This window comes from Nicotiana tomentosiformis, chromosome 7 (assembly GCF_000390325.3).
Source record: "Nicotiana tomentosiformis chromosome 7, ASM39032v3, whole genome shotgun sequence".
Classification (NCBI taxonomy): Eukaryota; Viridiplantae; Streptophyta; class Magnoliopsida; order Solanales; family Solanaceae; genus Nicotiana; species Nicotiana tomentosiformis.
In genome coordinates, this window is record NC_090818.1 from 114,716,649 (window position 1) to 114,741,555 (window position 24,907).

Here is a 24,907-nt window from a genome sequence, read left to right on the forward strand (position 1 = left end):
AAAAAAAAAAAGACCTATCACCAATTTCCTTGCAATCCAAGTCTACCACAAATATATTGGGCCGATATTTCCCAACATTCCAAGGCGATGATTGTTTAAGAAATTTTATGATATAATTTTTATGGGACAGTCTATCAATATTTGTACAAAATTGTTAAATTGTTCATATTCACAAAAAACAAAAAATGAAAAAAGCACATTAATTTGGACGCTCGCATTTAATCTATGTCAGTTTATTAAAAGAAAATTAATTGGTCGTCAGTGCAAGCAAACTTCGAATAAAACTGTTCCTCCTTCGTTTTTCTTCTTCTTAGCTGATATATAATACGACAGTGTCTTTCGAATTTGTTGGAAAAGCTTGAAAACATTGCAAATCATCCTTATTGTAAGCTTGAAAAGTAGGTCTTGAATTTTGAATATAAAAATTAAATTTAAATCAAACAGGTGTTGTTGAAGTGGTTAGACTTGTAAAAATTTATGAACTTAGGCCATAGTTTAAATAGGGGTCCCAAAATAGGCTATTTATGTACTTCCCCCGATTTTATGTGGCGCCAACGGACAGTCAATCCATAAGAATTCCAATGTCTCATTCGCTAGCTGCGGTGGCTCTGCCGCGTTTCGCCACCGTTCTCACGGCGGCGAAGCAGCCACGACTCAGACCAAACCCTAAACCCCAGAATGGTAAGCAAAAGATAACCACCACCAATCCCAGCAGGAAAACAACGTCAGGCTTTAACAGCAGGAATAAAGAACTCACGTGGCAGTGCATCCAGAACTGTGGCGCATGCTGTAAACTTGATAAAGGCCCAAACTTTCCTTCCCCTGAAGAAATTTTTGATGACCCTTCTGATATTGAGGTTTTCTCTCTCATTATTTTGAGTTTAAATTATGTGGGTTTTATGTTTTCGTAATTTATATAGTATTTGTTTGAATACATTGACAAAATGACAACCCCTTAAACTTGTTAGTATATTTTATTTAAACACTCGATCTAAGGACTGTTCCATTTGAGCATCTGAACACATGATAAAGTGTTCCTATTAGACACTTGTTGGGGAGATTTTGAGAAAAATGGCTCTTGGTTTTTTTCTTTTAACGAAGCGAGTCTTTTGTCTAATGGAGGGAGATTTTTTTTAGTTAATTGGGTTCTTTTTTAACTGAGTTGTCTTATTTTTGTTTGTTATAGCAAAAGGCTTATATCCGATTTGTATAATTAAAGAAAGTAGCATATTTTTAGTGGTTAAACATATCCACATAATGGGCGCTTGAGAACACGCACCAAAGCTTTTCCAAAGTTTGAGCTGGAAGTGTCTAATAGAAAAATTTATCATGTGTTGAAGTGTCTAATATTGATGTATTTTGTCTATTTATTTTTATTGTCCCGGACTTCAAAGGCCGATTCAGGATTTAAACTCTATGAGTTCAATTATAAATTTTTTAGCATTAAACTCATTATATTTTTAAAATTATGGGTTCATATCTATTATTTTTACAATTTTAATGAATTTTTATACATAAATTTTTACTCCGCGTCAAAGTTATGGGTTCAATTGAACTCGTTGCTAATACAATGCATCCGCCCCTGCCGGACTTTGGTGTAGTGGGAAGAGGGTAGCACATGATGTATATGTTAGGCACATACAAAAACTTGGTATTTACGTTGAGAATGATAGAGGGGGCTCATTATTCACCAATTTCGAACCGTGCCCACTGACCCTCGGTGATTTTTCAGCTATTAAAAAATTGCTCCCGGATTTGGTATAGTGGTAAGTGTGCAACAAGTGATGTGTGTATTAGGCGCATGCCAACGGTTTGAACCGTGATGCAGACAAAAACATGGTATATAAGTGGGAAATGATAGAGGGATAGGTCATACCAGTATCGAACCCTGTGACACTAACACTCAGGGATGGCTCGGTTAGTTATGTGGCTGTTGTGAATATGATGGTTTATACTACATTTGTCATATTTTATACAGTATTTGCTTTTATTGTCCCGGGATTTTGATCTAGTGGTAAAAGCGCTGCACGTGATGTGTGTTAGGCACACGACAACTGTTCGGACCATAAGCCTGATATTTAAGTGGATAAGGATGGAGAGATAGGCCCATTATTCACCTGTTTCGAACCGTGCGCTACCAGCCCTTGGGGATTTCTCGGTTATTAAAAAAATAATGTGGGGGTCATGAATATGATGGTTTATACTATATTTGTCATATTTTATATGGTATTTGTATGGACATGGATTTGTCAGTTCGATTTATGTATAATATTTGTAGTAGTAGTAGAGAAAAAGTGCTTAGATATGATTGAATTTATTTAGACAGAAACGTTACAGTTGATTTTAAGAGTTGAATGAGTTCATAAAAGCTGTTAAATTTACATAGAATACGTTATCAGTAGATTTGTGTAAAATATTTTGGACCGTCCAAAATTGAAAGATTGTTATTATTAGTACATTTGTGTGAATATTTTGGGCCATCCAAAATGAAAAGACTATTATATAAAGTTTGGAGCTATATATGTGAATTTTACTTCTCAGTTATTTGAAAGCATGGTGGGTTCTGATGGATGGTGCATACATTTTGAGAAGAGCACAAGAAAATGCTCCATTTATGCAGGTGAAACCATCTTTCCCAAAAGGATTTTGGAGATTTCAGTATTTATCTCTGATGATTTAGTTTTTCCCTTTGTCATATGAGTGGATTTCCTGAATCATTTGTTTTTCTCTTTTCTTTAGATCGTCCATATTTTTGTCGGGTGGAACCTGCCATCTTCGAGACACTGTACGGGATTGAAACGAAAAAGTTCAACAAGGAAGCTTGCAGGTAATCCATTGATGTTGCTCATTTACTCGTTGCCTATAGACTTCGTGAAAGTCTAAGTCTTGACTCTTGACCACTGAATTTCTGTCTGAGACTACTGTTTTAATTGAAAGGATGTCTTGATTGCAGTTCTTGCGTAGACACGATTAAAGCGATATATGGATCAAGCTCGAAGGAGTTGGAGAATTACAATGCTGCAGTATGGAGTTCAACTTAGTTCCACATTCCTTTCTCTGAGGTTGCTTTTCTGTTTCTTTGGAACACTAGATTTTAGTTAAAGGTGCTTAAGTCAGCAGTTGCTTTTATTGTTTGTCTAGATAGGTCTGTGTTGAGGTTTTATTTTTTAAGATGTAATATTCTTAAAATGAGGGTGAATGGGAAATGGAGGGAAAATGAAATTTTGAGTAAAATTTTAAGTTTCCCCCTCTTAACAATGAGACATTGTTCCATATTGGAAGTGGAAGACATTTTTGGTGGGTATATATATAATTGCTCTTCTTGTAGCTCTTAAAGAGTTAAGAAGAAAGCAAGCCTCGCGCCGTCGTCGCTCGCTCGGCTCGGCTTCGGCTACGGCTTCAGCTTCGGCTTCGGCTTCGGCTTCGGATTCGGATTCGGATTTGGATTTGGTCAAATGATCGATTGATTGATTAATTTTTTGGACCAAATTTATTTGTTAATAGTAAATATTAACGTAAGATTATCCGTATTTGTAAACGGATATTTTCCAATCCGTGTATTGATAATTTGGCAGCCGGATAATGGTCTTCCCACCATGAAGTGCTTGCTCCACAAACATGAAGTGCTTGCTCCACAAACATGTAATGCTTGCTCCACCATGAAGGGTGGACGTTTGGTCTTGCACTCCTTCTTGGCTGCTATATATATGAGCAGCAAATGTTGAAGAAAGATACTCAACTCAACATACAATTCGCTCAACAAATTGGCTATACATTGCATTCCTTCCTCTCAGAACTTCCATACGTTTTTCTGAGTATATACTCCTTCGTTCTGCATTGTTTTTTAACTTCAAACAAAGCAACTGTAAGTGTGATTTGCTACCGAACTTTGTGTTCGCCGAAACACTGGGGTTTGAAGTACCGCTACACCAGTGTGTTATTCGTTCTATCCTGGGAGGAAATAATCCATTACCTTGGGTACTAGGAGGGGATTAAATTCCTTAAGGAAACACTGTGAATTCAGTGGGCTCGAATTTATTATTATTGTTTCATTACGTTAACTTATATTTTGCAGAATTAATATTTACAAATACAGCAATATTGACCGGGAATAACAATCTTAAGGAATTTAATATTTATTTCTGTACTTGTGTTATTCTTATTATTCTGCAAACTAAAACCTTTGTGGTTTGTGTACTCCCGTTTTGGAGAGTTAAGCCTTCGTGGCGTTTTGTTGGATATTAAAATCTACGTGATTTTTACTCCAGTTTGAAAACGTGTATTAAACGTTTGTTTGTGTCATTCTTTTCTGAAAAAGATGATGACTGAAAACGAAAACCAAGCTGTTCCGATGGCGACTGCCAACGCAACGACAAGCCGAACACCGGCGTTGGCACCGGCAGAAAAACCCGGAAAATTTTCCGGGATTGATTTCAAACGCTGGCAGCAGAAGATGTTCTTCTACTTAACTACGTTATGTCTACAGAAGTTCATCAAGGAAGATGTTCCTGATCTGCCGGATAAAACTCCAGATAATGAACGCTTTCTCGTGATTGAAGCGTGGAAGCATTCTGATTTTTTATGCAAGAATTATATTCTTAGCGGACTGGATGATAATCTGTATAATGTATACAGTAGCATGGAGACATCCAAAGAATTGTGGAATGCGCTTGAAAAGAAATATAAGACTGAAGATGCCGGGATGAAGAAATTCGTTGCCGCAAAATTTCTGGACTACAAAATGATAGATAGCAAGTCTGTTATTACTCAAGTCCAGGAATTGCAAGTGATTATTCATGATCTACTTGCTGAAGGTCTTGTAATCAACGAAGCATTCCAAGTAGCAGCAATGATTGAGAAGTTGCCTCCGTTGTGGAAGGACTTCAAAAATTATTTGAAACACAAACGAAAGGAAATGTCCCTTGAAGATCTCATTGTTCGGTTGAGAATCGAAGAGGACAATAAAGCTGCTGAAAGGAGAGGCCGTGGAAATTCAACAATAATGGGAGCAAATATTGTTGAAGCTAACAAAAAGAGGAAGAAGGCTTCTGGTCCGAAATACAACCCAAGCAAGAAGCGGTTCAGTGGAAACTGCTACAACTGTGGGAAAACCGGACACAAATCTACGGAGTGTCGTGCTCCGAAGAAAGACAAGAAAAGGGGTCAAGCAAACATGGTAGTAAACCATGATGATGTTGATAACTTGTGTGCCATGCTCTCTGAATGTAACTTGGTGGGAAATCCTAAACTGTGGTGGTTTGATTCAGGAGCCACTCGCCATGTTTGTGCAGTTAGAGAGGCTTTTGCTACCTATGCTCTTGCTGAACCCGGAGAGACAGTTTATATGGGAAATGCTTCAACAGCAAAAGTTGAAGGATATGGGAAGGTATTTCTAAAAATGACTTCTGGCAAGGTCATGACTTTGAACAATGTCCTTCATGTTCCCGAAATGAGAAAGAATTTAGTCTCTACTGGACTTCTTGTTAAGCACGGTTTTAAGTGCGTTTTTGTATCCAACAAGGTTGTAATTAGTAAGAATGGAATATTTGTGGGAAAAGGTTACCTCACCGAGGGCCTTTTCAATCTAAATGTAATGGTTGTTGAAAATAATAATAATATTTCAGCTTCTTCTTACTTACTTGAGTCAAATGATTTATGGCATGTACGTTTGGGTCATGTCAATTATAAAACCTTGCGGAAAATGATTAACTTGGAAGTACTGCCCAAGTTTGAATGCGAAAAATCAAAATGTCAAATATGTGTGGAATCTAAGTATGTTAAACATCCTTATAAGTCAGTTGAAAGGAATTCAAATCCTTTAGACTTAATTCACACAGATATTTGTGACATGAAGTCAATACCATCTCGCGGTGAAAAGAAGTATTTCATAACTTTTATTGACGATGGTACTCGATATTGCTATGTTTACTTACTGAATAGTAAAGATGAAGCAATAGACGCATTCAGGCAATACAAAAATGAAGTTGAAATGCAACTTAACAAGAAAGTAAAAATGATAAGAAGTGATAGGGGTGGTGAATATGAATCTCCTTTTGAAGAAATATGTTTAGAATATGGAATTATTCATCAAACAACAGCCCTTACACGCCCCAATCTAATGGGATTGCGGAAAGAAAGAATCGCACATTAAAGGAGATGATGAATGCGTTGTTGATAAGTTCTGGTTTGCCACAGAACTTGTGGGGGGAAGCCATTCTTACGGCTAATCGAATATTAAATCGAGTGCCCCATAGCAAATCACAATCCATTCCTTATGAACAATGGAAAGGAAGGAAGCCCAACTTGAATTATTTTAAAGTGTGGGGGTGTTTGGCAAAAGTGCAAGTTCCTAAACCCAAAAGGGTAAAGATAGGACCGAAAACCGTTGATTGTGTTTTCATAGGATATGCGACAAATAGTAAAGCATATCGATTTCTGGTTCATAAATCAGAAAATCCCGACATTCATAATAATACGGTTATAGAATCAGATAATGCTGAGTTTTTTGAAAATATATATCCGTATAAAAAGGAATGTGAATCGTTTGGTGAAGGATCTAAACGACCTCGGGAAGAAACAAAAGAAAGTACATGTAATCAGGAGAATCCAAGACGTAGTAAACGTCAAAGAACGTCTACTTCATTTGGACCAGATTTTGTGACTTTCTTATTGGAGAATGAGCCTCAAACATTTAAAGAAGCTATGACTTCTTCGGAATCATTGTTTTGGAAAGAGGCAGTCAATAGTGAAATAGAATCCATATTGAACAACCATACATGGGAATTGGTTGATCTTCCTCCTGGAAATAAACCTTTGGGTTCTAAATGGATTTTTAAGAGAAAAATCAAAGATGATGGCACTATTGATAAATTCAAGGCAAGGCTCGTAGTCAAAGGGTATAGACAACGAGAAGGTCTAGACTACTTTGATACATACTCTCCAGTTACAAGAATTACGTCCATACGGATGTTAGTAGCATTAGCTGCAGTGTATGGTCTTGAAATTCATCAAATGGATGTTAAGACGGCCTTCTTAAATGGAGAGTTGGAGGAAGAAATTTACATGGAACAACCTGAAGGGTTTGTGGTTCCAGGTAAAGAAAAGAAGGTATGTAGACTTGTTAAGTCTCTTTACGGACTAAAACAAGCACCCAAACAATGGCATGCGAAATTTGACCAAACAATGTTGTCAAATGGTTTTAAGATAAATGAATGTGATAAATGCGTGTACATTAAAAATGTTCCAAATCACATAGTCATTGTTTGCCTATATGTGGATGATATGTTGATAATGAGTAATGACATTGCCAACATAAATGCTACTAAGCGTATGCTCAATAGCAAGTTTGATATGAAAGACTTGGGAGTTGCTGATTTAATTCTGGGAATTAAGATCAATAAGACTCCTCAAGGTCTGGCATTGTCACAATCTCATTATATTAAGACAGTACTTGAAAAATTCAAGCACTTGGGCTTTAAAGTTGCAAAGACTCCAATTGACGTGAATCTTGCATTAGCAAAGAACAAAGGCCAAAGCATATCACAATTGGATTATGCTCGTGTATTGGGATGCTTAATGTATATCATGAATTGTACACGACCAGACATAGCTTGTGCTATAAGTAAACTGAGTCGATATACGAGCAATCCAGGCCAATCTCATTGGATGGCAATGAAACGAGTTTTGGGATATTTAGAACATACCCAGAACTTTGAATTGCACTACAGTAATTTCCCTGCGGTGATTGAGGGATACTGTGATGCAAATTGGATCACCGGTTCAACTGATTCTAAGTCCACGAGTGGATATGTATTCACTATTGGTGGAGGAGCGGTATCTTGGAAGTCGTCCAAACAAACATGTATTGCCCGCTCTACAATGGAGGCTGAATTCATAGCCTTAGATAAAGCCGGTGAAGAAGCTGAATGGCTCCGGAATTTCTTGGAAGACATTCCATTTTGGCCCAAACCGTTGGCACCAATATGCATACATTGTGATAGTCAAGCGGCAATTGGAAGGGCTGGGAGCGTCATGTATAACGGTAAATCTCGTCATATACGACGAAGACATAAAACCGTTAGGCAATTACTCTCTAGAGGAATTATCACAATTGACTATGTAAAGTCAAGTGATAATGTGTCGGATCCACTTACAAAAGGCCTAACTAGAGAGGTAGTTGAGAAATCATCAAGGGGAATGGGGCTATGGCCGAGAACAAGTCATTGTGGCGGTAACTCTACCTAGAAGACTGGAGATCCCAAGATCTAGGTTCAAAGAGATCAAACAAAGTCATTAATGACGGTTCAACATTGTCAAATAAAATTTTAGTCCATTCTCGTGATGAGACAATGTTCAGTACCAAGGATAAAGCATTAAGGCTTTTTAATGATTTCTAAATTTGATACGGGGTATATCAAATAGTGTATCTACAGGATGACACGTTTAGGAATCACCTATTTAAGTGTGAAGTGTGAGCCGCTTCAAGGAGAACTTTGTAAGGCCAGTTCTCTACGCACTTATGAAACCAGGCGGTGTTCATGGCTGAAACGAACACAACAATGAGAACCAAAGACGGTTAAGGGTTGATTGTGTGACTTATGGTTGTCTAGGTATACACCAAAGATCGACGGTTCAAAGATATCAAATCTACCGATTGACCGAGTATATCCGACATAAGTTTACTACGGAAAGTTCAAAGGGAAACCTACTTATCCAGATGCAATTAATCCTTGCTTGTAAATCACACAGTTTTTCATGCATACTTCCGTGATATATAGCCATTCCCCATTCATGTGGGGGATTGTTGAGGTTTTATTTTTTAAGATGTAATATTCTTAAAATGAGGGTGAATGGGAAATGGAGGGAAAATGAAATTTTGAGTAAAATTTTAAGTTTCCCCCTCTTAACAATGAGATATTGTCCCATATTGGAAGTGGAAGACATTTTTGGTGGGTATATATATAATTGCTCTTCTTGTAGCTCTTAAAGAGTTAAGAAGAAAGCAAGCCTCGCGCCGTCGTCGTCGTCGCTCGCTCGGCTCGGCTTCGGCTTCGGCTACGGCTACGGCTTTCGGCTTCGGCTTCGGATTTGGATTTGGATTTGGTCAAATGATCGATTGATTGATTAATTTTTTGGACCAAATTTATTTGTTAATAGTAAATATTAACGTAAGATTATCCGTATTTGTAAACGGATATTTTTCAATCCGTGTATTGATAATTTGGCAGCCGGATAATGGTCTTCCCACCATGAAGTGCTTGCTCCACAAACATGAAGTGCTTGCTCCACAAACATGTAATGCTTGCTCCACCATGAAGGGTGGACGTTTGGTCTTGCACTCCTTCTTGGCTGCTATATATATGAGCAGCAAATGTTGAAGAAAGATACTCAACTCAACATACAATTCGCTCAACAAATTGGCTATACATTGCATTCCTTCCTCTCAGAACTTCCATACGTTTTTCTGAGTATATACTCCTTCGTTCTGCATTGTTTTTAACTTCAAACAAAGCAACTGTAAGTGTGATTTGCTACCGAACTTTGTGTTCGCCGAAACACTGGGGTTTGAAGTACCGCTACACCAGTGTGTTATTCGTTCTATCCTGGGAGGAAATAATCCATTACCTTGGGTACTAGGAGGGGATTAAATTCCTTAAGGAAACACTGTGAATTCAGTGGGCTCGAATTTATTATTATTGTTTCATTACGTTAACTTATATTTTGCAGAATTAATATTTACAAATACAGCAATATTGACCGGGAATAACAGTCTGTAGATTTCAATTAGCTTATTGATATACTCAAGTGGGAACAGTTTTATTATCTGCTATAGTCGTTTCTGCAAGATCTAGATTGTCTGATGTTTCGACAATATGATTCACCTAGTTGTAGAACATTTTAGGACAATCAAATATTTAAATTCCACCCAAATTGATAATTTGCTAGTTTCTTTTGTGAGCGTGTCTAATTTGCTAATATCTCTAGTCTCACTTTCAAGCTACTGATATTGACATGAGAATTGTAGGCTCTAAATCAGGTTTATATGCTATGAGTTTCAGGTGAATCGTTTTGATTGTTTTTCCTGTCAATCAAGTTGGTGGCGTTTGCAGCCTGTTGCAGTGGCTAAGCAGAGTTGATGAATCGTCGTAGTTGTCAGATGATATATAATGTTCTATCACGAACAGTTCTATGCATGCAGAATGAACTGGTGCTGCTGCAACTGAATTTGGAACACTTAAAATCTGACGGGGAAGCACAAATCAAAGACTTGGGATCTTTTGGTTGGAAGATGTAGTTACTAATTTATTGTAAAGTGAGAAATATGGACTGTAGTTAGTGAATTATTACCTGATAATCTTCTCTAAATAATTAGAATACACTGATACATTAGCTTCTATGAGTAGACACTTATGTTTTCTAATGTCAGATTTCATTGTATGGCTTATCTTCACCAGAATATGTGGGAGGAGACATGATCATGTTTCCTTTGTATCATAAAAATTCAGTTTATTCATCTTTGTATTCTTTATACATCTACATTGCTGCTATCTTTGTATCCTTAGCAGGCTAAAATGTTTTTTGATCATTGTGTTTCCTAAATTCGGCGTCTCTTCTGATTAGTTTGAAGTTCTGTACAATCTTAACCGTGTTTATGCAGCTTTTGAAGACAACTTTCAAACAAACAAAAAAAGTGTTTGGGACTGAGGCATAATAGTTGTTTTTTTCTGCGGTAACGATCTTTCTACTAAGTATAGTGGTTTTCAAGAGACTTCTATTTCTCAGTTGAATGACATCAGATACTTATGGAACAGGTTTTACCACAGCGAACAAATACAGGAAAGCTCATCCAGCCAGAGGAGCCGATGTACAATTAATCTGTTTTGACATGAATGGATAAATCTATATATCTGTAACTCATGTTTTAGCCAAGTGTGAGATATTGCCTTTTGATTTACCAGAGAAGGTTCCTACTATAATTCTTACATGTATGATTTCAATATAGTTGGAATTCCGTTCATAGTCATCTTTGGTCTTAAATCTGTATATTTACTTTTATTATAAGCGGTACTGAGAATTACTGTGTTGGTTTATTTACGGTGGGTGGAACCAGAGGCGAATCCAAGATTTAAATTTAGTGGCTCAATTTTTAACATTCTCCGTATTGAATTCATTGTACGGTTAAAATTAAGGGTTCAGATCTAATATTTGTTGAGATTTAGTAAATTTTTACATATAAATTTACACTTCAGTTGAACCCGTAATCTAAAGGCTACATCCGCCCCTGGGTGGAACCCGAACTGGGTATCGATTATGCAGATCAATGCTGATGACGTTTTGGTTGTGGTTTTCTCATCTTCTGGTGCTAAAAATGAGAAATGGTCAGGACAATTCCCATACTATTGCCATTTTCCATGCGTAGGATTCGTTTTCGTTCGAATAAGATGCTTTTGCAAGCTATTCAGCGCCTTTCCGAAATCAGATACCTAATCCTATCCTTCAACTTTTCCCTTTTCCCTTTCATGGTAATTTGCCTTTTTTTCATCTTAAACAGATACCATACAAAAAGAGTAAAAGTAGGTTGCAGTTGCTTGACCATGTCATCTTCATTTTTGCAAAGAAATAGTCCCACTCTCATTTTTTATTTTTTTTGGTTTCAGAGGATTCAGTATCTCAACCTAAACTAGTTCAATAAATAAAGAGACTGTTTTCAGAAAGAATGATTCATGGAGAAAGCAATATCCTCCTCCTGGCCCCAATTTTCTTCAAGAAGGTCTTATTCCAGGCAAAGCTAGTACCATAATACTAGTTTCATCAATGTAGCTGGATAGCCTTCTAAAACCACCGAATATATATATGTCAAGGCAGCATCAAGAACACAATGATTCTTCTGGTATCTTATCTCACCGTCTTCACCCTGATTTTTCTTGACTGTAGAAAAAGGGGCTATCCATCAAGAAGAGAAAAAGGGGCTATAATGTATGTAACATTATAGGGACGGGTTCAATTGAGATTGACTGTATTGTAGAACAAAACTAGATCTCCTCACTAAGTTCTCCACAATTTTAGCCATTTGTATCCCTGTATTGGTACTATAAAGTATGAATATCTGCTTTCTGATGGAATAGGATCATCTCTTTGCACTCATACAGTTGTTCTCAAAATGGTCATCCATGATGTATGCCAAGAAGAATCTACTTCATATCAGTGCAAGAATCTCATATCTACTACACATTACTATTCTCGGGGTGAATACACTTGGCAGATAGGATTATCCCTGTTAGACTGTTCCGCAAAGGTTGAACAAATGACCAATTGTCTCCTACTATGGTCTTGAAAACCCTTAGCTCATGAACTAACTTTTGGAGTTGAGTTAAGACTAAGATCTATTTTCTTAACATGGTATTAAAGTCAGACTCATCTCTGTTCTTGGTTTACCCAATGTTGGACCTCCATGTTATGTTGTGCACGCTCCAGATGTCCTGGGTATGAGGGGGGTGTTAGACTGTAGGTTGAGGGAATTACCTGTTGTCCTCTTATATGGTTTTCGGCAATCTTCGCCTAATGAGCTAGTTTTTGGAGTTGAATTAAGCTCAAGGTCCATTTTCTTAACAATCTCTTTGCACTTATGCTGTTGTCCCAAGTCAAAATTGTTATCCTGACATATGCCAAGAAGAATCTTAGCTCATATCAAAGCAAAATTGCACATCTACTCTACATTACTATTCACTGGAAAGTTTCTTCTACACCAAAGCTTCTCATGTGATCCACCAAAATATCCACCAAACTAACAATTGATTTAATATGTCCCATAGATATGTCTTCAGCAGTAAAGCGAAAAACTTGACTTTTAATCTCAATCCAACTATAACCAGGATCCCTTTTAAGTCCATTGTCTTTCATCAACTTCTGCACTCTCGCTGCCTGATCCCAGTATCCTAAACTAGCGTATAAATTTACCAGCTGCAAGTGGGTAGAGGTGGACCATGGTTCCAGCGTAAGCCTATTCTCTGCAGCCTCGATGCCCAACCAAAAGTTCCCCTGAAGCCTGCACGACATAAGCAATGAACCCCAGATGACACCATTTGGTTGAACTGGCATCTTCTTGATAAACTCCCATGCCTCTTCTAGTAACCGTGCTCGTCCGAGAAGGTCTACAATACATGAATAATGATCCAGCTCTGGCTTCACACGGCAATCAACCATTGAATTAAAGTAAAACATGCCTTCTTTAACAAAACCTGCATGGCGGCAAGAAGATAACACCCCAAGGAAAGTAATGGAATCAGGTCTCACTTTTCGCTGCTTCTTCATTTCCTCAAAAAGTTCAATAGCTTGAATTGCATGTCCTTGCTGTCCATATCCACAGATCATCGAGTTCCATGACACCAAATCTTTGCTCTTCATATTTTCAAAAATGTGAAAAGCATCCTTTACTTCCCCACACTTACAATACATTGATAAAAGAGCATTTGCAACATGTATATAGGAATCAAAACCCATATGAATTATTTGGCAGTGAACACTCCTGTCATGACCAAAACACCCACTACCCATACACGAACTCAGCAAGCTCGTAAACGTGAACTCATTTGGTTTCAATGTCAAGCCCATCATACCTTTATACAATTTCAAGCACATATCGACCTCATTCTCTTGTGCAAAACCATTTATCATAGCACTCCAAGACACAACATTCCTCACAGGCATTTCGTCAAACATCTGGTAAGCATCCACCACTCCTCCAAAATTACCATAAAAGGTGATCAAAGAACTGCCAATATAAACATTGGACAAAAACCCATTTACAATCACCAAGCAATGAACTTGAATCCCTACCCTAAAATCTCTCTTTGACGCACATAAACTCATAGCATTTGACACTAAACTCACCCCAATTTTAGACCCTTCTTTATGAAACTTAAAAAGCAATGAGATTGAATCTTCCATTGAATATGGAAAAGACAGTTCTTTATGCAATGCGTGTTTTGTACAATTTTGTTCAGAATTTGTTTGAAGAAAGTCCTCAATGAGGTTAAGATATTTTTGATGATTCTTGGTCACATTTGGCTTTGGTGCTAAAATATCAAGGAATTTCTGGCCCTTGAATTGGCTCTTGGTTTTGTTGACCGTTTGGAAGGGAAGTGATGACTTTTTTCTTATGCCATAACGAAAAAGGAGCTTGCTCATTTCTCCACCAAGTTTTAGGACGACGCAAAAATTTACGTACTTTTTTTAAGTGTCAGCATATCCTTCAACAAACAAAACAAAGTAATAAGCACGAGATCATAAAAGCTGCTTTTTCTTTTTAAGTGTCAGCATATTCTGTCTATGTAAAGTTCAGTTTTTAATGACAAAACCCGAAGCCAGAACTCTGACATACTAACCTTGTGACAAAACTTGATTAACTGTTATTTCGAATCAATAAATGTAAAATATGTACTTTCTTCGTTTCACTTTATGTAAAATATTTGATTAAATAGTTTAAGAAAGAAAGATATTTAAATTTTTTAGTCTAAAATATATATTTTGGGTACGTAGGCGTATAAGAGTGGGAGGATCGAGGGGGCTATGCGTAGGATGAGTAGGGTTAGAGCGATCGGGCCAGATGAAATTCCTGCAGAATTCTGAAAGAGCACGAGTAGGACATGCTTGGAATGTCTCTCTGAGTTGTTTAACGTCATTTTAGAACGAAGAAGATGTCTCAAGAGTTGAGGTGAAGTACGATGATTCTGTTGTACAAGAACACCGTGATATCTAAAATTGCAACAACTATAAGGGTATCAAGCTGCTAAGTCATATGATGGAAGTTTGGGAGAGCGTGGCAGAAGGGAGACTGGTGAGGAGTGTGTCTATTTTCGAGAACCAGTTTGATGTTATGCCGGATCGATCAACTACAGAAGCCATGCATCTTGTGAGGAGATTAGTGGAGGAGTATATGATAATAAAGAAGGACTTATATATGGTGTTCATTGACCTAGAGAAAGCATACGTCAAAGTCCCGAGAAAGGTTCTATGGAGATGTTTGGAGGCTAAAGGTGTGCATGTAAGCATACATTAGGGTAATTAAGGACATGTATGATAGAGCTAAGACATAGGTACATACAGCAAGAGGAGACTTAGAACACTTTTCGGTTGTGATGGGGTTGCATCAGGGATCTTCGAATATACAAGACTTCCAGTGTTCCAATTCGCATTCTTCGCATTTGAACACTGGGGGATGATATGAGAATACAACAACACTGAATACCACGTCAACCGGGGAATGAAAATCCGGGAACATAATACATCATGGGGACCGGAGACTACGCAACCAACCCCGTAGAAACAAGTTGTTCAAGATAGCCACAAGTCATGGCAATTTCTTTTCTGCATAGCAAAATGCTTATGTACTTTTGAAAATAGAAGGAATTAAATGAAATGCAATCCTTTTGTTTTTATCTTGTTTCTTGTTTGAACGATGAGTTAATTTTGCCATTTGAAAGTTAAACAAGTACTTCAAATGTTAGTGCCGTAATGAGTAGGAGACGTCCTCTTCAAGAGCACTGTAAATATAGGAGGGCCCTCTCTTATAAAAATCCTCACGTTAAAGGGTTGGTTCCGGAAGAATCAATGCCCGGAATCTAGAATGCCATCGGGAAAAAATACACCCGAAGTCGCATATGAAAAAGACGTAAAAAGCAAATTTGCGCAAATACTCATGAAAACCCTCACGAAAAAGGTATAATACTCAGAACCAAAATGCCTCGAAGGAAAGGCATCCGAGATTACACTTAATTATAACACCCCAGAAAATTTCAAAGTACTTAAGTGTAAAACCTCATAAAATTTCGCAAATGAATTTGTAAGGCCCCGTTAAAATTTCCTAATGATTTAAGATTTTTAAAGTGCGGCAACGGTATTCGGGAATAACGTATTCTAGTATTAAAGGAGACCCATGGGATTTATGATCAAGTTTGAGTTTTCTTTTGTATTCGACCTCGAATCGGAGTTTTGATAATTCCGTTAGGTCCGGATGGTGATTTTGGACTCGGGCGTATGCCCGGAATTTAATTTGGGTATTTCTAGGATGTTTCGACGTCACTTCTTCGAGTATATGTGGTATCAAAATAACCAAATGAGCTCCAAATTCAGTTTTTATTGAATCATTAGATCCGTATTGAAATTTAGTCGTAGCAAAAAGAATCGTCGAATTCGGACATCGTATGAGAGAGTTATACCCATTTTCGGGAGAAATAGAAAAGATTTCCCATCGCCAGCGCCCAGGGTAGCGTGGGGCGCTAGCCCTGGTGCTGGGATTTTTGAGGTTCTGAAAATTGGGCCACAGGTAGCGCCCCACAGTGCTTGTGACGCCCGAAACGCTATATACTCATTCGGGGGTCATTTTACCCCATTTTTCTTGGCCGAACTTTGAGGTTTTCCTCCATTCTATCAAGACTTCCAACTCCCCCTATATTCAAGGTGAGTAATCCCTACTAATTTTATGTTTCATTCCATCAATTCCACCCTAAAATTAACTCAATCCTCCATAAAATACATAGATCTTCAAGAAAGTTCTTCAAGAACTCAAAGGAGGGTTTTACAAGATTTCTTCCAAAAGGTAATCCTACACCCTTAGACTTACATGTATGGATATATTATGGGAATCTGGGTATAAATTAAGTATTGGAACTTATGGTATGGTGATTAGAAGCCATAAGTTCCCAATTTAAATACATATCCATTGTAGAGATTGAAAGGTGATTAATTGATGGAATTTTATTGGTTGGGTGTGGATGGATGGTCATGTATGTGATGTTGGAAGTTATGAATTGTTTAAGAATGATGGTGGGATAAATTGTTGATAAATGGTAGTAGTTGGATGAACTAATTCTATGGGTAAGAGATGTAGAGATTCATACCTACTAGGTATTTGATAAAATGCCTAAATGGCCTAAATTATGGAATTTGTTACTATTATTGGTCCAATTGAATTATGTTGATGTAGATTGAAGTTGTAAGAGTAGTAGGTGGTTTTAGTAGCACTAAAGAGCTTCATCAAGGTATGTTGGCTAAACTCTTCTTTAAGAGTTGGAATTCTCAATATCCTTGTGAGTTCTGAGCTGTTGATTATAAATCGAGTATTCCGATAAGTTTTGTGATGAAGATATATGTCCAATTCGTATTTCAAATTCTCTTATCATATTGCATTATGAATTGAGGATGTATCCCAAACTATGGATTACGTATCCACATGTTATAATTTCTAGTTGTGATTTATGTGAAATGTATTATGCCAAGTTGTGTAGAGATTGTGACTGTGATACACCTCCACCCGCATACATTGGGGTGAGGCGGCATGACCGCTTTGTGAGGGGATTATGGTATAGAGATTGTGATTGTGATATACCTCCACCCGTATATATATTGGGGTGAGGCGGCAAGACCGCTTTGTGTAGGGATAATGATATTGTGGGATTGCACCTCCACCCGCTTACATTGGGGTGAGGCGGTACGACTGCTTTGTGTATAGTATTGGTATTGTTATGGCACCACCACCCGCATACATTGGAGTGAGGCGACAATGCCGCTTGATTAGTGTTGTGGTATTATACGTACACCTCCACCTGTATACATCGGGTAAGGCGGCGAGGCCGCTTTGTGTGAAGATGGTTACATAGGATCTCATCTTAAATCCTATAAATGTTAATAGCTTTTGATAAGCTTGCTATGGTTGAGACATTTATCTATATTATTCTATTGCCGCACTGGTTCATCATAATTATCTTGTATTTCTAAATTCTTAAATTGGTGTTTAGTTTTTATACTAGTACTATTCGACGGTACTAACGTCCCTTTTTTCGGGGGTGCTGCATGTTTAAATGGATGCAGGTGGTTCCACAGCAGGAGACATTGATCAGTGATAGCAGTACACCTTCTTCCCAGTTGACTTGGTGAGCCCCACTTCATCCCGGGGTCATGTATCTTTGATCTTTATGTATCATGGTTGAGGTATAGCCGGGGCCTTATTGCCGGCATTATCATTGTACTCTTATTTATCTATAGAGGCTCCGTAGACATAGTGTGGGTTGTGTATTGGTGCTGGGGAAAGACAAACTATGTTATGTTGTAGATGTATTACTGTCCATTTGAGACTTTAAAAATGATAAAACAATTGGAAATGAATTGGTAATTGCAGACATGACCACTTTATTAAAAACATATATTTTCTTTATTCATGAATGAGTTTGGATAGAAGGAATCTAACATGCTTGCTTGGTCGAGTTCACTCGGTTGAGCGCCGGTCGCGCTCCTCGGTTTTGGGGCGTGACAAGAATTGGTAATTGCAGACATGACCACTTTATTGTTTAATTTAGGAAAATATATATTTTATTTATTCATGAATGAGTTTGGGTAGAAGGAATCTAACAGGCTTGCTTGGTCGGGTTCACTCGGTTGAGCGCCGGTCGCGCTCCTCGGTTTTGGGGTGTGACAATAATAAAGCGCGAATAGAACAATATGCGCAGAATACTTGAGCAAGCACGAAAGTTAAAGACTTGCATGAACATTCAAACGAAAGTAAGACTCAAACGATACTTAAGCAAAAAATATGCTTTTATTTATAAGAACGCATCAAAATGATAAAGGTACAAAATAGAAAATGAAAGAAAAAGTTAAACTACAGCGTCTCCGGAATCAGGAGGAAGAGAAATATCCGAATCCCCGGGCGTAATAGATGGTTCCACTGATGGCTATCATTTTCCCCAGCATGGTCTTCGACATCATCGCCTTCCGATCCTTCTTCAGTTTCCGAAAAATCAAAATCGGAATCAGAAGAACCTGGAGCGTCAGACTGCGCCGAGAGTCCATTTATTGCAGCCAACTGAAGCTCTCGGGCCTTAGCAATTTCAGCATCAATGTAAATGATACCAGTCTTGGCCTCTTCCAAGGTTTTTCTCCTCATGCTATACACAGGAAAAGTTTTTTCAACAATGAGGGAGGCCACTCGATGCTTAAGTTCTTCTTTGAGTTGAGTAACCTCGGCGGGAAGGTTTTCCTGAGCGGACCTAACAGATTTGAGACTGATGTCGAGCTCACGGATAGTAGAACCAAAGAGCCTATTATGCTCGATAGTTTTCCTGTACTTCTCTTCTAGCTGGGCATGTTTCGCCACCACACGAGCAAGCTCTTCACTTTTGGAGTTTAAGGCTGCCTCCAATTTTATCACTCTCTCAGCGGAGGCAGCCTAACGATCGGTTGCAGCAAGAACAACGTTCTGGACTTCTGCCCATTTAGTCTTGGCTTCATCAAATCTAACCCTCAGCGGCCCAATTTCTTGGATAAGGGTTACCACTTTTTGCTCACTTTTCTGCAAACGAGCCTCCAAAACAACTGCCTAGGGAGCATTAGTTTCCAGTTGCAAGAGGCGAAAAACAGTCTGGTCCCGTTCCGCCAAAATCTTATCCCTTTCAGAAGTAAGTTCTTCCTTCTCACGAATCAGCCTCTGAAGGCCCTCAGAAGCAAGAATGTTGGCCTATAAAACAAGAAGAGATAAAACATAGAGTACATTTGTTCGAAAGTAGAAGAAATAACAGAAGAAGAAAGGAACGTACCGCTGCGGCGTTATGCGTAGCATTGTTCAACAAACATTCCCCCGAGAGTGTCTGAATCTTCTCCCAGTCTTTTTCTGAAGCCAAAGGCTTCAGATAGTTAGCAAGCTCCACCAGCCTCGAAAGCAAGTTGCACCCGGTGGAGACCGAATGGGTAACACTCCTCCTCCTTTGTGGATCTTCAGAATGGGCTGCATAATTTTGCCCCAAATTCCCATAAACTGGGGTTTGTGGAGGAGGTACACCTTCTTCATGGTCAGGTGCGGTCGATGGAGATGATGTAGCAACCGTTGTTGGAAGAGTGGATGACGATGGAAATGATGCAGCAGTTGCTGGTAGTGGTGAAGATAGAGATGAAGCTGATGGTGTTGAAGAGTGAGAAGTAGCTGCATCAAATGTAGTGCTGGTTATTTAATGCTCGCCAACCAAAGACGGCACAAACCCGGTACTCAGCCTCGTGGTACCGGTTCGTAGCAATTGGGGCTCGGAAGAGGGAGTTAGCATATTCAACTAAATCAGATTCTCCCTAAAGTGTTGAGATGTCATCGTCATTTGGTGCAATTATCTCAACAGGTCAAGCATCATGTTGAGATGATGAGGATCGTATCCTTCTATATAAAGAAGATCCTTCATCACTAGCTTCTTCATCATCGTCGATCATCACAATGTCTATGATCGTCCTTGAAGGAGGACCAGTCACCATCGCTATTGGAAATAACTTGGGGGCATCAACCTTTGCTCTCTTATTCTTTTCCCCGGCCGTAGAGGAATGTCTTCTCTTTGGTTGCTTGTTCTTTGGCCGGGGACTCCGTAAAGAAATGTTTGCGCCCGTAGCAGGCCCGGAGATGCTTGTTCGAGTAAGTGCCTCCTGAAGCAGCCTCGCCGCATCAGCATTGTCATCCAAAACATCCTCCTCGGGGACATCAACTAAGCCCGTAGGTAGACCTAATTTCATGAACAAGTCAGAAGGGTTCAACCAATTTCTTCATGTATAAAAAATGGAAACAAGGTAATTTAAAGTTACCATAATTTTTGGCCTTCCACCCGTATTTAAGGGACACCTAGTTCCACAAACGAGTTTCAGGCATTGTGATGTCCAAGATATTCTGAACCCACCGGTCTAAGCCTTCTATCATCGGTGGGATCCATCGGGTCGCTATAACAAACAAAGGTTGAAGGATCAATACGAGCATGCAAGAATAATTAGTTGGTAAAATTTTATTAAAGGGAACTTATGAGAGCGGTTCCAAGCAACCGGAAAGGATGAAGCCGTTGTTTGAATAATGTCACTGGTGGAAACTGCAACGAACCGTTCCATCCATCCACGGTCGTTGTCGTCATCCATGTTAGACAATAAATCATGGTGGCTATGTTTTCAAAGGTTTATCATTCCCCCACAGAAGATTTTGGGGGAATAGAGACTCATTATATGAGCTAGGGTTAGCTCATCTACAGTTTCCTGGCACAAACGCCGAAGGAAGGCGATTGTCCTCCACACTGAAGGACTTATCTGTGCCAAGCACACCTCGTATCGAAGACAAAACTTTGCAATTACGGAATCATGCTCTCCTCTCAAAGAAAACACACCCAAAGTAAAGGGATACGTAAAGAAATATGTAAAACCTCCCTTGGGAAGGGTCACTCTCTCCGATAAATCAGGAGCAATAATATCTAATTCAGGGCAGCGACAGTCCTCCTTCACAGCAGGAATACTGGAAGGGTGAATGGAAGAAGGGTATCTACTAACAGCCCATGTACGAGGGTTAGCAGTAGGAAATTTCTCTTCAAAATCCTTCGAAGTAATAAGCCTTCTTGGGATGATGGAATCCACTGTTGGAGGAACGGAATCCTCGATTTTGTTCTTTCCCTTTGAAGAACTAGCACGTTTTGAAGATGAATCCATTGGAATAGAAGGAAGGAAAATTATTGGTTCGAAGAAGATCAGAGAAAAGTTGGGAAATAAAGATGCAAGTTAGAAGTTTGAGAAATTATGAAATACATAAGAGGAGGGTGATGCGTATAACTAAATTTTTGGCGGCTAAATTCATAGCCATTATTACCTCGATAATCGGCAAAAAGCTATGTTGAATAGTGGAATGACGTGTGTTCGGGGCATTAAATGCGGATAGACATGCGTCTAATCAACCGTCAGTGGCCTTTAAAAGGAATTATAGTAATTCCCGCCAAAAGAGTGTTTCTACCAACTTTCCGGTAACACAAAGTTATGTCACCGGAAAGCAGAGGGACTATCTGTATAGGAAAAAATACGACATGATATGTAGCCGCTTAAAGGAAGGACACGTGGTACACAAGTTGGAGATAGCCACCGAACATAGTTATTCCGCTTGTCACCGTTTAAAGATGATGGACCGTTACAAGGAATTTGGCTATGTCTAACGTTACATCTCCATCAATGGCCCTCATAATTGAAATTAAATAAGGGCATGATCCTAGACATAGTTATAAATAGAGAGCTTTGTTATCATTGTAAAGGGGAATTGTTTGGCTAACTTACACTACATTATATACAGCATCTTAATATAATTTTATTCTTTCGCTTTTAATCTCATCATTGTCGTTCTCGAAAACCCTGTTTCCGGACTTATTAGCTTTGTCATTCCATCTACATTTTAAGGCTAAGTATTTTATATTTCCTCTCTTATTTCATTATCTTTTGGATCAAATTAACTCACTTGTCTAGAAACCACTAATAAATTCAACTGTACCGTTTTACGGGCAAACAGTTTGGCACCCACCGTGGGGCCTAGACAGCCGTTCGATTAAATTGATCCTTATCGTTTTTACTAACGTGTTTTGATTACTTTGTCCTAACAAAAAATCACCAAAAATGGCGGATGACACTGTTAGCGGCATGCACAACCCTGGAATTCAAGGGGAACAACGTCATTTTGAGGACTCAATCAGTGACACTCGCAATGAGGGAAACGACGCCACACCGATACATGACAGACGGTACCCTCGACTGGTTCGGGAGGCAACTCCTGATGATGCTGATGAAGAGCATGTAGCTGATGCAGTAAGGGTCCTGCAAGAGTAACATGCAATCATTCTAGGCCATCTCACGTGGCAGGATCAGGTTATGACAGAACTAAAGCAGGATCGGGTACCTCAAATAATGCAAACATGCGAGATCCAATTCCTCCTGATGTTCCCGCGAACCAGACGACGCAGAGAGTTGATAATAACACTCCTAGGGGAGAATTTGGCTCCGACAGGGCTGGGGGAAGTAGTTCCGGCCTCAACAACGAGAACGATTCATTCAAGGATGAACGTTTACGGTTCATGAAGGAAGTAAACACCCGCATGGATCAAATCCTGAGCACACCACCAGTACTAAATGGTCCAAACTCGAAAAAGTATATTCAATTACCGTATAAACCAAGCGCAGCCCCGGAATTAATCCCGAAGCGGTTCAAAATGACCGAAGTGCCAAAGTATGACGGAACTTCAGATCCACAGGATCACATTACCACCTACACAACAACAGTGAAAGGAAATAATTTGGCTCCTCAAGAAATTGAGTCTGTGTCGCTGAAAAAATTTGGTGAGACTCTCACGAGGGGAGCTTTGACGTGGTATTCATTATTGCCCGAGCATTGCATCTATTCCTTTGAGATGCTCATATATTCTTTCATCAAAGCTCATGTCGGTGCCAGAAAGGTACAAGCCCAAAAGGCCGACATATTCAGGATCGCGTAGGGAGAATCCGAATTATTACGAGAGTTCGTTACCCGGTTCCAGAAGGAAAGGATGTTATTACCGGCAGTACCGGATGAATGGGCAGCTGAAGCGTTCACCAAAGGTTTAAATCTGAGAAGTTCAGACGCTTCCCAGAAGTTGAAGAAAAGTTTGCTCGAGTTTCAAGCGACGACTTGGGCGGATGTCCACAACCGGTACGAGTCGAAAATAAGGATCGAAGATGATCTGGTTGGCTTTCCATTGTCGACCAAATGATGGGAGAAAAATAGAGAAAAAATGAAAGATGATATTGACACTGATAGACAGACTTTGAGGGGCCGATTTTTGCCCTACGAGCGGACAAAAGGTCGTGGCAGGAGCTTCCGGACAGCAGACCAGTTCACTATTGATAGAAGGACCAATCTTGGCCGGAACAACAGATCGCTACAAGATAGAGAAATCTCGGGGGCGCGAGATTCTTCTTACCCAAAGTTGTCGGAGTATAACTTCAACGTCAGTATGGTGGAGTTGGTATCAACCATGAGAAATATCAAAGAGGCACGATTCTCAAAACCTATGAAATCTGATCCCAGCTAGAGGGATCCCAACTTATGGTGTGAATACCATGGCACTAACGGCCACCGGACTGGGGAGTGACGACACCTCCGGGAAGAAGTGGCAACATTGTTAAAGAATGGTCACCTCAGAGAATTCTTGAGTGACCGAGCAAAAAGAAATTATGGTCGGAACAGGGGCGACGCGGAAACCTCGAAAGCGGAAGAAGAACCCCCATGCCAAACGATCAACATGATCTTCGGAGGAAACAAAATTAACGGGGTCACCTTTTCGGCAGCGAAGAAGACAAAAGTATCTATAATTCATAATAAAAGGCTCCGGGAAGATGATATCATATTTACGGATGAAGATGCAGATGGATTACTGCTATCGCAAAATGACGCACTGTTAATTTCTTTAAATGTGTTAGATTTTAAAATTAAACGTGTTTTAGTATATCCAGGAAATTAATATCATACAATTGAGAGTACTGGAGCAAGCTAAACTCACCGGAAGCATTATCTCGGCAACGAAACTCCTCACTGAATTCAACCTTGCAAGTGTGACAACCCGGGGAGAAATTTTGCTGTGACAACCTTGCGAGGGAGTAATGAAGGCAACTTTCTTCGAAGTGGTAGATGGAGACATGGGGTATAACATCATCTTGGGAAGACCATGGTTGCATGAGATGAAAGTTGTGCCTTCAACATATCACCAATTGTTAAAGTTTCTGACACCTGACGGGATAAAAATGATAAGGGGTGATCAACCTGCAGCAAGGGTGATGATTGCAATTTCGGTCTCCAGTAGCAAAGGAAAGGAACGTGCGGCAGAGCAATTACTGGAACCGGTACTTTCCCCCGAACCAGAGGAAGATAACCCGGGGACATAAGAGTAGGAACAATATCAGGTACCGAGGTATTTTCAAGTACCAGAAGAGACGGACGCCATGAAGTCCACGGCAGAAGAGCTGGAGCAAGTTGTGTTGTTCGAAGAATTTCTAGAGAGGAAATTCCATTTGGGAACAAGACTGCACTCAGAGCACATGTCTGTTTTTATTGAATTCC

At 39.3% G+C, this 24,907-nt stretch overlaps 2 protein-coding genes across 2 annotated transcripts; one reads left to right on the plus strand and one right to left on the minus strand.

The window, feature by feature from the left end:
• The first annotated feature begins 522 nt into the window (after positions 1-522).
• LOC104090272 (uncharacterized) lies at positions 523-10,513 on the plus strand. The gene is made up of 5 exons (XM_009595336.4): positions 523-857; positions 2,542-2,620; positions 2,740-2,827; positions 2,954-3,062; positions 10,059-10,513. The coding sequence occupies exons 1-4, from the start codon at positions 525-527 to the stop codon at positions 3,039-3,041; spliced, it is 588 nt and encodes a 195-aa protein (XP_009593631.3). The 5' UTR covers positions 523-524; the 3' UTR covers positions 3,042-3,062; positions 10,059-10,513.
• Positions 10,514-11,204: 691 nt separating this feature from the next.
• LOC104090273 (pentatricopeptide repeat-containing protein At2g37320) lies at positions 11,205-14,239 on the minus strand. The gene has a single exon (XM_070181859.1). It carries the CDS (start codon positions 14,185-14,187, stop codon positions 12,724-12,726), a length of 1,464 nt encoding a protein of 487 aa, XP_070037960.1. The 5' UTR covers positions 14,188-14,239; the 3' UTR covers positions 11,205-12,723.
• Positions 14,240-24,907: the final 10,668 nt, after the last annotated feature.

Excerpts from the sequence above, each read along its gene's own strand:
- LOC104090272 (XM_009595336.4), top strand. The coding sequence starts at position 525 with ATGTACTTCCCCCGATTTTATGTGGCGCCAACGGACAGTCAATCCATA. Across the intron at positions 858-2,541 it reads ATGACCCTTCTGATATTGAG|TTATTTGAAAGCATGGTGGG; the intron begins GTTTTCTCTCTC and ends TTTACTTCTCAG. Across the intron at positions 2,828-2,953 it reads TTCAACAAGGAAGCTTGCAG|TTCTTGCGTAGACACGATTA; the intron begins GTAATCCATTGA and ends TCTTGATTGCAG.
- LOC104090273 (XM_070181859.1), bottom strand. The coding sequence starts at position 14,187 with ATGAGCAAGCTCCTTTTTCGTTATGGCATAAGAAAAAAGTCATCACTT.